At 43.9% G+C, this 15,306-nt stretch overlaps 1 protein-coding gene across 1 annotated transcript in view; it reads right to left on the reverse strand.

The window, feature by feature from the left end:
- prr12b (proline rich 12b) overlaps positions 1-15,306 on the reverse strand; it is a 38,955-nt gene that overhangs the window by 13,834 nt on the left and 9,815 nt on the right. The window contains exons 3-12 of the mRNA XM_041956550.1: positions 13,423-13,584; positions 8,671-13,187; positions 7,043-7,243; positions 6,185-6,259; positions 3,859-4,374; positions 3,552-3,690; positions 1,990-2,585; positions 1,788-1,904; positions 468-601; positions 112-219 (exon numbers count right to left, since the gene is read on the reverse strand). Coding sequence (XP_041812484.1) covers positions 112-219; positions 468-601; positions 1,788-1,904; positions 1,990-2,585; positions 3,552-3,690; positions 3,859-4,374; positions 6,185-6,259; positions 7,043-7,243; positions 8,671-13,187; positions 13,423-13,584 — 6,565 coding nt within the window. The remainder of the gene's footprint in view (positions 1-111; positions 220-467; positions 602-1,787; positions 1,905-1,989; positions 2,586-3,551; positions 3,691-3,858; positions 4,375-6,184; positions 6,260-7,042; positions 7,244-8,670; positions 13,188-13,422; positions 13,585-15,306) is intronic.

A 15,306-nucleotide genomic window follows, 5' to 3' on the forward strand; every position in this document is an offset into this window, starting at 1 on the left:
TTCTCTTTCTCTTTTTGCTCTCTTTCCTCTTTCTCTCTCCTCTCTCTCTCCTTATGCTCTTTTTCTACTTTCTCTCTGTACTCCCTCTCTCTTTGTTCTTTTTCTCTTTGCTCCTTCATCTCTCTCTCTTTCTGTTTGTCCTTGTCTCTGTCATCTCTCTCTACTCGAGGTGGGGTTTGACTGTGAATAGTGGGCAGCTGTTTAGGTAGTGACTGACGCCTGCCAACCAGTAAGTGGAAAAAAAAGACACAGAGTAAATGAAGTTACTATGTCTGAAGGCCCAGGAAGCTAACTAGTTATTTGATTTTTTGACAAATTTCCCCGAATTTGGTTCAGATCTGTGGTTGTAATATAGCTGGAGCTCTCTATCTTGTATCACTTTCCATTTAATATCAATTTATCTGTATGACCATACCTGTGAGTGACAATCAGAAACATGTGACAAAAAAAATCTAACTCAGCCTTACCTCAGAGTTTGACCAGCCCTATGCCATGGTTTTCGAGAACACACTCTGACATAATCTTTTTTGTTGACGTTCTCCAAGAACTTCACATACAATCGCTGGTAGCGCATTTTAGCATCACCAAAGTAACCCAGATACTGAGGGAAGAAACACGAAGAATAAGAATGACAAATAGCATTATACTATATGAAAAAAATCTAACTATCGCATCATGAAAGTCAATCAAATGGAATACTATTAAATGTCCAAAATTGCAATGAAAGTGAACTGTCTGAATTCTGAGATGGAAGAAAACACTTATAGATTTCACTCTTGAAGAAGTGCCGAGTCATTTCATCAATATTTTTTCTCTACTATAAGAGCTGTTCTCAGATTGCAGACATCAATCAGATTAGATCCATTAATTGGTTAAAAATGATCAGTTTGGTTGGTTTCAAGTACAACAACAAGCAACTGTGTTGCCAGTCTGTCCTCTTCATTCTTCAGAGTGTTTTATGAAAATACTACAGCAGTGTGTGCCCTTGTTTTATATTTTTGCTGCTCTCCAGGTTTTTTTCATTACAGGTGTAAGTGTTTCAGATTCAGGACAGTGCAAAACAAAGCTGCTGACAAGTGTTTCTGTATTGGTATTTATGTCTCACTGATAGAAATGATGGCAAAAAAACTACAATGAACTAGATCCAGCTGCTAAGGAGGATCCTTGTCTATGCATCATGTTATATATGAAAGACACAGAAATCACACAGCATAAAATGTTGTAAACAACACAAATAGTTTCGAATTTTGATATTTTATGGAATTATTCGGAATGCACCTTGCTGTTGAGCCAGCAGTTAGAGCTTTTTCCTTGCTTCTGTGTGTAGCATGTTACTAAGTGAAAGCAGGTTTAAGAAATTGATGTAGGTTCTGTCATAATTTTTGTATTAGACCTGTAAGCAAATGGAAATTGTCTGTCAAAGAAAACATAATAACTAGTCTGCAGCCAGAATGTGTACTCTAGGACGGGCTGAAAACAGGGAAGCAGGAAAAGTGCCATTTTAGCTGGAAGAGATATTACATAGACCTATAATATAATACCATTCATGTAACCGATTCTTCATCTTGATGAACACTGTAAATGTATAGATGCTGGTTTAGATGTGTAGATGGGGTTTTGTTGTTGTACATATGCATCTCAACCATTAGGCTACTGGAAATCTCTAATCTACATCATTAAGAAAGAGACAAAGAGGTTTGCAGAAGCAATTTTCTGCCCAATGTAATTTCGTACTGATTGAACTTGTGGGAGTCCTAATTTAAATGTATGTCTGCTGGAAAACTCACATTACTGGTTGCACAGAACTGCCTTTGACCATCTTTAATCTCTGGGCTGAATTTCTGGAGCAAGGCTTTCTGCACCCTCCAGATGGGTGGGGGCTCTCGGCCTGTCTGCAAGGCCATCTGGTGACAAACAAACACAGTGTATGTTGTTGATGGTAATATATCTATGCATCATACATACTTCTTGCAAGCAAGGGGTACTCACCTTTAGAGTCCCGATGTCCTCAGTTCGAACCACAAACTCATCTCGTTCACGAAAGATTCCCTCACCTCCACTTTCACTGTCCTCCTCTTCACTCTCACCGGCTATGGCAGCATCAGTCTGTTTCTTTGCCAGGTGGAGGGAGGTAAGACGCTGGGATGCTGGGGCCTCTTCTGGGGTTGGAGGTGATGGTGGTGGAGAGGACGATGAAGAAGGTGAGGAAGAGGAGGGTGAAGGCTGCCCAACTTCAGGTTCTTGGTCCTGATCAGAGGATGACGGGGGAGGTGTGGTGGACGGAGGAGGGATGGACTGGCCCAGGGGAAGGCTGGAGAGGGGTGAGGACGGCATGGCGGGAGGGGAAGTGGAGGGGGGTGGGGAGGTGCCTGCAGTTGGAGCCGGTTGGAGGGAGGATTGCTGCTGCTCAGAAATAGGATAAGTTATATTTGCCTCTTCCTCATCCTGCTGAATCTGCAGTGGGGAGGGTACGGAGAGACACAGGGGTGGGAGAGGTGATGGTGAAGAGTAGGTGGGTGGCGAGGGGGAGATGGATGGCGATGGAGATGGAAGCGTTGGAGCAAACACAGGTCCTGATGGAGAATCTGAAAAATAGGGTGGGAGGAACAAATGAGAAAGTTACCTTCTAACTGTTACAAGTTTTTAAAATAACAGGATATACCTTTGAGATCACATTTTCATTTTTTTTTGGTTTGTTGTGTTTTTGCATGCACAGGATTTCTGGACAGGACGAAAAACAATAGTCTTATATTTTGGAAACCTGATTTTGTGCAGGGCCCATCACATGCACGTGCACTGTGCATGTATCTAAATCTGCCAGTAATAGTCTCTAATGCAGCAACAACACAATCCACCCAGGAACAGTCAACTGATTGATTTTACATAAATAATATTGAAGCGAGGTCCACTCACTAGCTTTTTCATGGCCCCCATCAGTGAATAGGGTGGTTGGCTCAGTTGTTATGAAGTTGGTTCAGATGTCATCACATAACCCAAAAATGAAACTTAAAAGTAAAAAAGTTGCTTTCAACTCATCCTTGAATTTTGCACTGCCTGCTATTCCACTTGCATACAGGATGGATGAATGACAGATGTGTGATGTACATGGGACATAAAGCATCATAGCAGCAATGAGGAAGGGGCCAAAAATCATTCATCAATTCATCAATCATCAAGGGGTAACTGGGCATCCAGACAAAATCAGAGGTCACTGACATGACATGACATGACACCAAAGAACATCTTTAAACAGAGACAGAGGTTAACATCACCTCCCCCCTCCCCCAGCTCAGTTGCATAATGAAATGTGAACCAACTCCATGACAACTGAGTGACTCCATTTGCTGGTGAAGGCCATGAGATGCAGTTGAAAGCTCTGAAAAGCTAGACACTGGACTGTGAGTTACGATTATTTCAAGACTGTTACAATAACGTTCAAGAAATCTTTTTTTTTTTAGTAAAAGAAATATTGACTTTCGGCTAATAATCCTTGTTAAAGACAGTTTTAAGAAAGATAAGGTGGAAGACAGATGAGCAAACACATCCATTACCTTCAACATTAGGCACCTCCAAAATGTGCATTTCAGACATCCTTTCTTCTTCTTCCTCCTCCTGCTTTTCCATGGTCCCCTGATGTAGTTTCTGCGAATCTCTCATCATGTCCTCGTTATCTACAATCTTCCCTTCTCCCTCCTCCTCATTTTCTCCTACTTGCTCAGCCTCCCTCTCCTCTGCTTTTTCTACACTTGACTGTGGGGACACCAATTTTTGTTCTTCCTTGTCCTGTGTGTGATGTTGATTGTATGTGAGGGCCTCCTCTTTTCCATTCTCCATACTGGGGATAAGGGGAGGCATTACAGGGAGAGGGGGGCTGAGTGGTGGCTCCTGTGGAGTAGGCGGGGACAGGGTGGGTGGGACTTTGACCATGGCAGAAGCCATCGCAGCAGCCAATGAGTGTGGGGTGTCATAGAGGGCAGAGATTGCAGATGAGATGCTCTTCTGCAGGTCCTGATTCTTACTGACCGAGTCCTCCTCATCAGAGGAGAAGGAGGGCAGTGTCTCCAGGTTCCTCTTTAGCTCTTCATCAAGAGGCTTGCAGGGACTCGAGCAGCTGCTGAGAGCCAGGCCCGGCCCCTCACCCTGCCCTTCTTCACTGAATGTTCCTGTAGTCTGCTGTGGGGGAGTTGATGGTAGAAGAGGAGGAGGCGGGGATAAGGGCCTGATCCCTCCTTTCATAGAGGAACAGGGATTTAGAGCTTCCTGCGCACCTCCATCATGTCCAAGCTCGAGGCCTGACTGTTTTTTGCCTGTCTTCAGGAAGTCCAAAAAAGAGGCCATGAAGCCAGGCTTAAAGTCGAAAACCTTCTCATCAGCCTGCAAAAGAGCAGAATCTTGTCACTGATGCTTTATGAGGTTGTCTCTTTTTTTCCACTGTATTGCATAGTTTCTCAGTTAGCTGACATGACATTACAAAAAACAGCTTCAACTACAAATTGTCTTTCTGACTCAACAAGACTTGTAGGTTTTTAAAGTAGCATTAATTGAATTTCTTTACCACCAGGTGGCAGCAGACAAGCAGATATCTTTATATGCTTGAAAAGTTATGATTATGGTGAACATGTTTGCAAACAGTTGCCAATTTAGAAATCCAGCAGACACAAAGCATGAATGAATGCATCCAATATCTAATATTACCTCTTCTTTCCCCTCTGGTCTGGTCTCCACCAACTCCAGAGGAAAAATATATGGCTGTATAGCTATCACCATCAGTTAATCTGACTTACTTCTAAAATAATTGACTAGTCAATTGGTATATAAAATGTCAGAAAATAGTGAAAAATTCCACCATGACATCATCTAATGTCTTGTTATGTCAAACCAACAGTCCAAAACTTAAAGATATTCAATTTACCATCATGTAAGAAAAGCTATGACTAGGAACCATTTGACATTTTTACATGATTTTATGAATTTACCTTACATCTGCTATATTGTTTATCCTTATATTTTACTCAGTAATATGTTTTTCTCCAAAGAACATTGATAATTTTACTTTATTTGTGTAAATCCAATCCAATATATGTATGATATGATGGAAATACATAAATAGGATTGAAATATTAAAAAATTATCTTAGAATAAAAAAAAAAGACATGGATGGAAGATTCAGAAAATTCAGTTGTTGCTAGATGTACATTAGTGAATTTAAGGACAAATTAGTACCACAAGTGAAGGCAGTGAAGATGCATGAAGTGTGATTGGAAACAATAATTGTAACAGCTTTATTCTTCTCTGTACCACCATGGAATAAATACACTAGTATTAGTATTAGTATTCGAGTAGTAGTATTCTTGTATTCGTGTTAGTTAATGTAGGATGTTGCACAACAGATATATTTCTATGCAGACAGTAGCTATTTATTGTGGCATAATATACATAGTTTACATATTTACATTTACATATTTCATATTGTTTATTATTCATCGTTGATTTATATCGTCTTTTTACTCTTTTGTTTTATTACTGTTCTACAACGGGAGCAACTGCAACTGACGCAATTTCCAAAACTTGGTGTGCTCACCTCCACTCTTAACCCCTGCCTCTCTTAAATTTAAAAACATCTTTGATCTTAAATTTGTGAGTGGGAATAAAAGTGAAAGATTTTTACTTTTACTCCCTTTAAACAGTCCAATAAATACAGGGCCCAGACACTTGCCTGTAGGTAATGAAACTTAACAGACAGCAGGTGGCAGCAAGGTTCCTGCACTAAAAGATGTAGTAACCGTGGCAACAGCTGCCCTGGTAACAGCCATCTATCCTCCTCTCTCTTTTGTCAGTCGGAAAGAGCTGGCTGTCAGTCAACTATAACCTCTTTTTCTCCAAATCTCAAATCACAAAAAAATGACTGAAAATGAAAGTACTGTGTTTTGTTTCACCGGACACTGCAACACCATATAAGTTCTCAGATTTAGTTTTAACAAATACCAAGGCAAAATACTACCTTTTTACACAGGTATTAGCAGGTAAGTACTTATAGGTGCTATAGGTGTTCTACACCTATAGCACCTATAAGTAGATAATGTGTTGCTCTCTCTACCAGAGGACTGAGTTGGAATAGATGAGGTATGAATTATATATGAGGCTCCTGGCTCTGCTCATTTTGGTAGACTGTGAAGGAACTTACTGAACTGGAGAGTTTCTGTATCGTAGCCCAGGCTTCAGGATTCAGTGGATCGTCAGTTTCTTTCTTCCATGCCATCTGCGTTAACATTAAAGTAAACAGCTTTCAAAAATCTATTTAGCAAATTCTTTAAAGATTGTTAGAAAGCTAGCTCTGTCTTGTCAGTAACAATATTATGCCATCTCTTTCAAGATGCTCACTGATGAGCATCTTTGCTGTGGGGGTCACACAACCGAGGTTCTCCCCCACATTCTACATACACACTATAGATTACAATGTCATCCCTGAACATCATAGTCCACGGAGACTCCAGCCTTATCTCGTCCGCCTACCTGTCCATCACCATAGCAAACAACAAAGGGTTCAGAGCCAATCCTTGATCCCCTTCAACCCATCCATCACTCCTACCACACACCTCACCACTGTCACTCTGCCCGCATACATATCCTGCACCACTCTTACACACTTCTCTGCTATTCCTTACTGATACGATGGATTACTTAACAACAACTTAAAAAAAGGATCAATGCCTCTTTTACATCAACACCAGGTGGCAGTTTCTGCACTCCAAAAATATCTTTTTTGAATAAGATGAGAAAACTCTCAGCTTTAGTCATACATTGCAGAGTGTCAGTCCAATCAAATGCAGGGTAAAGTCTGTACTGAATTCATGTGAGGTAGTCATTATCCTTTCAAACCTTTAAAATGTAGAATTGGCACTAACGTGATTCCAAATAAAAAAAAGTTCATCATTTGTCACAAAAAATAAATAAATAAAAACAATAATAATTACTAGCCTGTGTGTTGAATCAGCTGGGATAAAATTTGAAGCTTCTCCTGTGTGCTCTTTACCTCTCCAGCTTTCTGCTGATGCTTCATCATCTTGTCTTGAGTCTGGTTTAACTCATTTCTGCTGATATCCATGGTGGTGCTGGGTCCAGGACTCAGGCCCAGAGATGGTGCTGACCCCATTGATCCATCAGAAAGACCTGGCTCGGTACTGGACAGTGAGTCTGTCCTCAACAAGGATTCTGATGGAAGCATGGGAATGGGCAGTTTGATCTGAGAAACAAGCAAGGTGGATGGATTACGACATTTGGCAGGACTTTTCAGCATAAAGTATGTAACTTCTTTGGTTGGAATTATTGTATCTCATCTACCTAGGATATCTCGAACATAAGCCATTGATGCTGATTGTGTTAAACCCCTCAGGGGCTGGTTTCACAATGATACAACCCTATTCTAAAAAAGTTGGGACGCTGTACAATTTGCTCATCCCTTTTGACATATAAACAGTACAAAAAGAATTTATTTAATGTTTTACCCCATAAACTTCATTGATTTTTGTAATAAATGCTTTGTGTGACTTTGATGGCGGCGACATACTTCAAACAAGTTGGGACAGGGGCAACAAAAGACTGGAAACGCTGTGGAATGCTCAAAAGACATCTGTTTGGAACAGGTTCATTGGTAACAGGTGATAGTATCATGATTGGGTATGAAAGGGGCATCCTCGAAAGGCTCAGTCGTTCACAAGCAAGGATGGTAATAATAAAGTTTTATCTTATTTTATCTTATTAGTACATGGGCTCAGGAACACTTAGTAAAACATTTGTAAATGATTGTAGTCTGTTCTTATTTGTTTCACACAGCGTCCCAACTTTTTGGAATCGAGGTTGTATTTGATACTACTCTATAATGCTAAGCATGACTATTTTTGTTAAGTTTTGCTCTTAGACTACAAAATCTAATTTGTGGTCAGGCCAGAACTGGAAAAGGGAAATTTATCACACACTGTAGTGACAAGCAAGCACATAAAGAAGTAATGTCGGCAGACATGTAAGAATAAGCAGCAGGAGTTACCACACACACACACATACACGCGCGTATGCACGCAACATTTTATCAACACTATGAAGCTAAGACAGACAACACCAACAGCAGTAACACTAAACTACCTGTTATTGCAGATAAAGGTTCATCTACACTACAGCATATATCTGGTGAAAGATTTACCTTAGCTTGTGAAGGCCATTCAGAATAAGATGAACTGTAATTTGTACATACAGTAGGTCTTTAAAATACTGATATCAGTTTTGGCACAGTTAGCTGTCATGCACCCAAGTACAAGTGATAATTTTTCAAATATATTTAGGTTTAGCTTTCAGCTTTTGTTACCATTTAAGTAACAACATGAATATATAATTGAATAGTTAAAAACTAAAACTTAAGCAATAACATTGAAAAAACTAAAAGTTATGTTCACTAGATAACATACACATACACACACTACATACTGTATACAATACAACATATGTAATTTGGCCATTCTTTTTACATTTCTGAGTGTCATAAGTGGTGAGTTAATTCATCAGAGAACTAGAAACTGGAGCTAGGGCTATTTTTACCCCATTCAGACTTTCGAGGAGTGACTCTATGATTCTTGGTGAGTTTAGACCCAGATTATCTCTTCTTTTGGCCACTATTACCTTGATAGGTCTGATTGGATCTTGCTGGGATGGTTGTTGTTGGTGGTGGTGTTGGTGGTGATGATGATGCTGTTGATGTTGCTGCTGTTGATGATGCTGTTGGTGGTGAGGACAGGAATCATGCTGCTGCTGATGATGTAGGTGATGCTGTTGCTGTTGTTGTGGTGCTTGGTGGTGGTCTGCCTGCTGTCTGTGATGTTGGTGTGGATGCTGTTGGAGATGCTGTTCTTGGTTGAATTGTTGCTGTTGATGCTGCTGTTGATGATGATATGGGAGGCTTTGGGATTTGTTCAAATCTTGATGCATTTCCACAAGGCCTTCCTCCCTCCTGCCTCGGCCTCGACCCCGCCCACGACCCCTCCTACTTTCTCCAGCCACTGATCCCATCAGCCCCCTACAGTAAGGAGGCTCTGGAAGAGGACGTATGCGTGGTCTTCCTCGTGGACGAGGAGGGCCTTCACGTTTTGGTTTAGTTGGTTTCCTGCCTCTTTTCTTCGGGCCATCGTGGGGGGGGTGTTGTGGCTGTTGTCCAAGGGAAGAATAGCTGGAGGGGTGGCAGAAGTCCATATCACCCATCAGTGGACTGAGCCCACTTACTCCTGATACCCCACCAGCTTTCCTACAACTAGACACCAAGTCAGGCAGCAGGTCAGGAAGTCGGCGATTGTTGAGGCGAATATCAGCTGGCACATCAGCTTTATCCTCATCATCCTCAAATTCATACTCCTGCGCGTAGTTTTTCTTTGTTTGAGGTTGTGGCTCACGCCGCTGTTTGAGCAAGTGAAATGAGCTGGTCTTCAGCAGTTTCTTGGGTCGAGAGGAACAGAAGATAGGTGAGGACAAACCCGTAGTGCTTGAACTTCCACCCACTCCCACAGCTCCCATTATCTTGTTGACTGAGCCATCCCCTTGAACTGCTGAACTCAATCCTAAAGTGGGAGTTTGGGATTGGATGAGGCCAAGCTGGTCAGTATTCACAGTGGAGGGAAGCTCGTGGGTCTTCATAGAGTCAAGGTCTAAGTGCAGATTACCATTACCTGTTCCTGGAAGGCTATGGCAGTACTGTCCATAGCCCTGATCACTGTGATGGGCAACCATATCATAGCCCTCACCGGCTCCTCTTGATTTTAATGCCTCCATACCCTCTTGCCCTTGTCCGTGACCCTGGGTGAGGCTTTCTTGAGCCTGTCCTGACGCAGAATCCCCAGCACAGCTTGACTTGTAATCAGTTGAACAAAACATGTCCTCCATCTCAGGAAAGAAAGAGCGGTCTTCATCATGTAAAAGAGAGTCTGGAAAGCAGATGGATGTTAGAGGCGCAAACCGCTGGGGTTGCTGAGCTTGATTTTGTCCTACTTTACCCACTGGGCTCACTGTGTCAAACTGGTGCTGTTTGAGCTGGTCTAACTGGGAGTGTGACAGCTGGGTTTCAGGCTCTCTTTGTTGGGGCTGTTGCTGTTGTTGGGGAGTTCCCATATTTGCTGCCATCTGGTGGGAGTGTGGGTGAGCTAACTGAGAGTGTGACAGTTGATGGTGAGTGTGTGGTTGCTGTTGGTGGTGGGCATGGGCCTGGGGCTGGTTGAGGTGGTGCAGGTGTGATGGGGTGGACAAGCCCAAATCTGGTTCAGAGAGGAAGTCGTGGAGACCTGAGGCTGTTTGTTGGGAATGGTGGTGGGGCGTAAGTCTGTGCTGCTGTCTATGTCTGTCTCCACCACCTCCCTCCCCTCCTGTAACAGCCACCCCAACCCCAGTTCTGTCCAGAGCTCCTCCACTGTCTCTGTTGTTTGTTCGAGAAAGAGATTGCTCTAGCATGTCTAGTGGAGATACTGAGTTCTGACTTGCTCGGGTTTGATCTCTTGGCTGACCTCCAAGGCTGTAGTGGGTATCTATGCCCTGCGTTTGAAGCTGGAGTTGCAACTGTGAGGACTGGTTCTGTGGGTGGGATTCCACCCCGGCAGGACCTGCTCCTCCAGCTGAACCCATCATGGCCTGCTGGTTCAAAGGATGCTGTTGTTGCTGCTGCTGTTGCTGTGATGGGGCTTGCTGGCCATCCATCTTGGTGCGGGTGGTATGTGAAAGGACAGACTGCAGCATGTGAGTTTGCTGAGGAGGGTCTGGTGGCGAATCCATCAGAGAGAGGGGGACTGTTTGTCGAGCCTGCTGCACATCTGGTGTGTTACACAAGTAGGCATTGTCATTTGCATCAGAAGGCTTCTTCAGCTCCATGTGAGGGTGACTGTGTGAGTGGGAATGGGGTTGGCTATGCTGAGAATGTTGAGGGTGCTGTGTGTGTTGAGTGTGCCGAGAGTGCTGAGAGTGTTGCTGAGAGTGTGAGGACACATGTGAGGTGTGATGGGAATGTTGGGAGTGTGGATGTTGTGTGTAGTGGTCCCCTCTTCCATAATGTACCACAGAGCCCAGGGAATCATGCTGTTGTTGGTGGGAGTGGGTAGTATGGGAGTGGGGAAAAGAGTCAGTGATCCCTCCAACCCCTCCAGCAGTGGACTTTGATATGGTCAACTCTGACTTGGTCTGCTGCTGTTTCTTCTGTGATATGTCCAACTGACTGTTTAAGCCAGTTGCTGTGTCACCAATTGCCGTTCCAGCATCTGAACTGCTGGTGGTGCTATTGGTACGAATGACACTCTGAAGGTGATAGCGCTCTTCTGAGATCTTGTTAATTTCATAGGTCAGTCCCTTACCTTCCCCATCCCTGGCCTGTGGCAGTGATTGGGGTAGTTGCTGAGGAGGTGGGTGATGTTGTGATGGATGGGCAGTTGAGCTCTGGGCATGTAGCAAGTGGTGGATGAGGAAATCATCATCATCCTCTTCCTCATCTTGGGATCGCTCTACTCCAAGCATGTTGGTCTCTGTTTTTAGCTTGGGTGGTGTTGAGTGGTATTGACTCTGTGCTTGCTGTGCATCAGGGAAACCTTGTGGTGAGGACATATAAGCAGGAGAGAGGATAGAGGACAAGTATTTGGTTGCCCCTGAGCCTCCAGGGGAATGTGTAGGTCGAGCAGAAGCAGGAGAATGCAATCCAGGGTGACTGATAGTAGAATTGATAGAGGGTGATGGACTAGACTCAGGCATGTGGTAAGAGTTGCTACCTCCATTACCAACTGCAGCAGCCCCACTCCCTGATCCTGCAGATCCAACTCCAAGCACAGCAGCTCCTGATATGGGTACACTTCCTGTTGATCCTCCAGCACCCCCATACCCTATGGAAGGACTGCCTGCTCTTCTGAGAGCAGCTGAGCCAAAGCTTGAGTCCCCAAAGACTATCTCTGCAGAAAATGAGCGCCCCCCTGAGCCTATACCAGTAAAGGCCTTCCCTCCAGTGCTCCCTGCTCCAGAGTTCAGGTCCTGGGCATGAGGTGAGTTGAAGCCTCCATAAGACTGGGCCATGTGTGTAGGTGGAGGCTGACTGGGAGAACAGGACTGAGTATGATGCTGGGGAGGAGTCTGGTCTGGTAGGCCTGTGTTAGATTTGGCCACAGATGGAGAGCCATAGGTGGAGAGACATTGTTTGGGTGCTGGCTGTTGAACAAGGGTGGATGACACCACTGGTAGAGGAGGTGGTGCCGGTGCTGACTGAGGTGGGGGCTGCTGACGAGAGGGAGCAGACAAGGAGCCAGTGCTTGTAGAGCTAGAAGAGGATGAAGAGGAGGCTGATGGTGGAGTGTGTGGGGTACGGGAAGATGATGATGCTGAGCCAGAGGAGGAATAGCCACTGCTGGAGCTGGAACTCTTGGCTCCTTTAGTGCCAGATGAAGAAGAGGTGGAGGGAGGTTGGATGATTGGTCGATATGTTTTGGACTCCATCCGTGGTGAGGGCTTGGGGTCAGAGGATGGGCTCTGCTCCCCCAGGGGACTGCAGGACACTCCGGAATGCCGGTGGTGGCTTGCTACCTGTTGGTAGCCCGATGACCCACCACAGCTGACATACTGCTGCAGAGGGAGTGTTGTGGACCGTGCTGGAGACGAACGTTGGTAATGCTTAATCACGCTGTCCTGACGGGAAACTGCTCTCTCTGGAGGAGGCTGGGGCGGCGGGGCCAGAGGGGCTGCCGTGGGTCGAAGGGCTGGTGTGGAAGAGAACATGGAGGCATTATAGAGCTGAGAGGACTGGTTATGGAGCTGGGAGGACAACAGATTGAACTGGGGAGGGGGCAGGTGGCAACTGGAGGATGTGGAAGGGACTTGGGTCTGAGGAGGGGCCGGGGGCTCCTGGGAGCTTCGGTAGGTGGCACTCTGGGAAGACAGCAAGCGATCAAAGCCTAAACTGGATTGAGAGGGTGTTTTGATGTGCAGCAGGGGGTCATGGGGGGATAGTAAACCATTAGACGTTGGGCTAAATGTGGGCGTGTCCTGCAGGGATAGTGAGGGAGTGAAAGATCGTCCAGAGAAGGAGCCAGGATGCTGGTATGCAGAAAGGGCTGAGGAGGAGGGAAAGGAGGTGGAACCTGGAAGTGCCCCTGAAATAAAAAGCTCCGCTGGGGCCGGGGTATGCATTGCTACAAGACAAAACATTACATGGACAGTGTTGGTTAATGCAAGTCACTATTAAATTCAACAAATTTTCAGTTTGAAACTAAAACTTTTTAGACAGTTTTACAAATAAAATAAATGCAAATTATTTTGTAATTTATTACTTAGAAATTAGAGTACTTCAATCGAATCAAGATCTAACAAATTCGTTTTGTTTGTTTTTTTTCAGGTGTAGCATTCCCCTAACAGGCTGACACTCACCAGTCTGCCAAGAGGGAGTGCGAAACTGAGAGAGAAGGGAGGAAGCAGAGGGTGGGGGCTGTGGACCTCGGGACTCCAGAGCTGAAATCAGATTCATGACGGAGGGATCAGGACCGGATGGGCTTGCATGGTGGAGGCTGGCATCGAACAGCCCTGACAGGCCTGGCAACAAACCACAACCCTCGCTTTGAATTCATACAAATCACATCAAAGATTTTATCATGCCATAACATTTTTCTTTCAAACTTTTCTTTCAATTTTTACTGTACTACTTTTATATTGGCATATGCTGCCATAGGATTAGGCTGCCGAGGGACTTCCAATGACACCCAAAACTCTGTTCTTCTCTCCCTCTCTATCTGTATGAGTTCCTGTCCTACCAAGGCATGTTACTGACTTGATTCTTCCCCGGAGTCTTTGTGTTTTCTCGTCTCGCAGGTCCGAATGGAGAGCGGCTGAGCCTGGACTGCTGAGTTCACCTGCCGGACATCCACTGCAACCTTCATTGTTATTGGCTATGCTACTTTGCTGCTTATTAGATCATTAGTGCCGTACTATGTTCATATACTATCTGCTATTAATATGTTAATATATCACAGAGACCCAACACATTGTTGGGTCTCTTAGATAAAGAGTTTGGTCTGTACCTGCTCTATATGTAAAGTGTCCTGAGAAAACTTCGGTTGTGATTTGGCGATGCATAAATAAAATAAAATTTAATTTAATTGAATATCACAGTCAGGAAGTCTAAGTAGTGTTTACTATTTACATCATTCTGTTGCAAAATAAAATTGAATACAGACCACAGAGATTTCACACACAAAATCAAACGCCCTGCTATGACTGTAAATTTGTGGTGCCATGCATTTACATGCTGCCTCTTGGCACCATGCAGACATAACATTATTTTCCTATCTGGACAGACTCTTCTCATTTGCTGAACTATTTTCATCATACAACACTGTATATGGCACAGTAGTTAAAGTGTGAGAAAAGTAATCTAGTGGTTGAGAGATTTGTTATTAATCACCCTACCCTCCATTTATATTCCACTGTAACTAACTGTTTGGCACATAGGGCCAAATTTGGGCAGCTGTGGCTCAGGAGGTTGGACGGTTGTCCATCTATCAGAGGGTCTGTGGTTCAATCCCTGGCTTCAGCAGTCTACAGGTCAAAGTATCCTTTGGCAAGGGGCTGAACCCTGTTGTGCCATCAGTGTGTGAGTGTGTTAATGCTCGTAATGAGCAGGTGGCCTAGCCACCATTGTGTGAATGGGTGAATGCAGGCTTGTGTTGTATAAGAGCTTTGAGTGGTCGTCAGACTAGTAAGGGCTGTATAAATACAGTCCATTTATCATTTACATGCTGCCACACCAACACTCTGCAGAAAAAGTAGCATTGATTGTCACATGAAAAAAGATCTTAATTCTCATTACCTAACAATTTGATAGTGACAAGCTTGCATATTGTTTATCAATATTATCATCTGCAAAAATATGTATGGTTAACCAATGTAATAGTGTGGTAGAATCATCATAACTAATCAGATAACACATGGGTAGATACTATCTTCTGCCAGTGAAAATTATCAATAAGAAGAGCCATGAGACATCTACAAGAATGTCTCAGTTGCTAGTTGCTATCTTGCTAAACAGTGATGTTCTTAGTAAGCTCTTTATCTCTACCCATACACAAATGATTTGTTTACTTGCATTCTTAGGTGGGGGATCCTTACCAACCTACAACATGCACAAATCCATCCGATCCTAATAAGCACAGGTAGGAGAAACAGTGGAATCAGCTGGTTTAAATTTTTTTCTGATTTCAATACCTTTTTCCTATGTCAGTCCACTTTATTGCACATACATTTTTTGTGGATTGGAAT

Source organism: Chelmon rostratus, chromosome 17 (assembly GCF_017976325.1).
Source record: "Chelmon rostratus isolate fCheRos1 chromosome 17, fCheRos1.pri, whole genome shotgun sequence".
Classification (NCBI taxonomy): domain Eukaryota; kingdom Metazoa; phylum Chordata; class Actinopteri; order Chaetodontiformes; family Chaetodontidae; genus Chelmon; species Chelmon rostratus.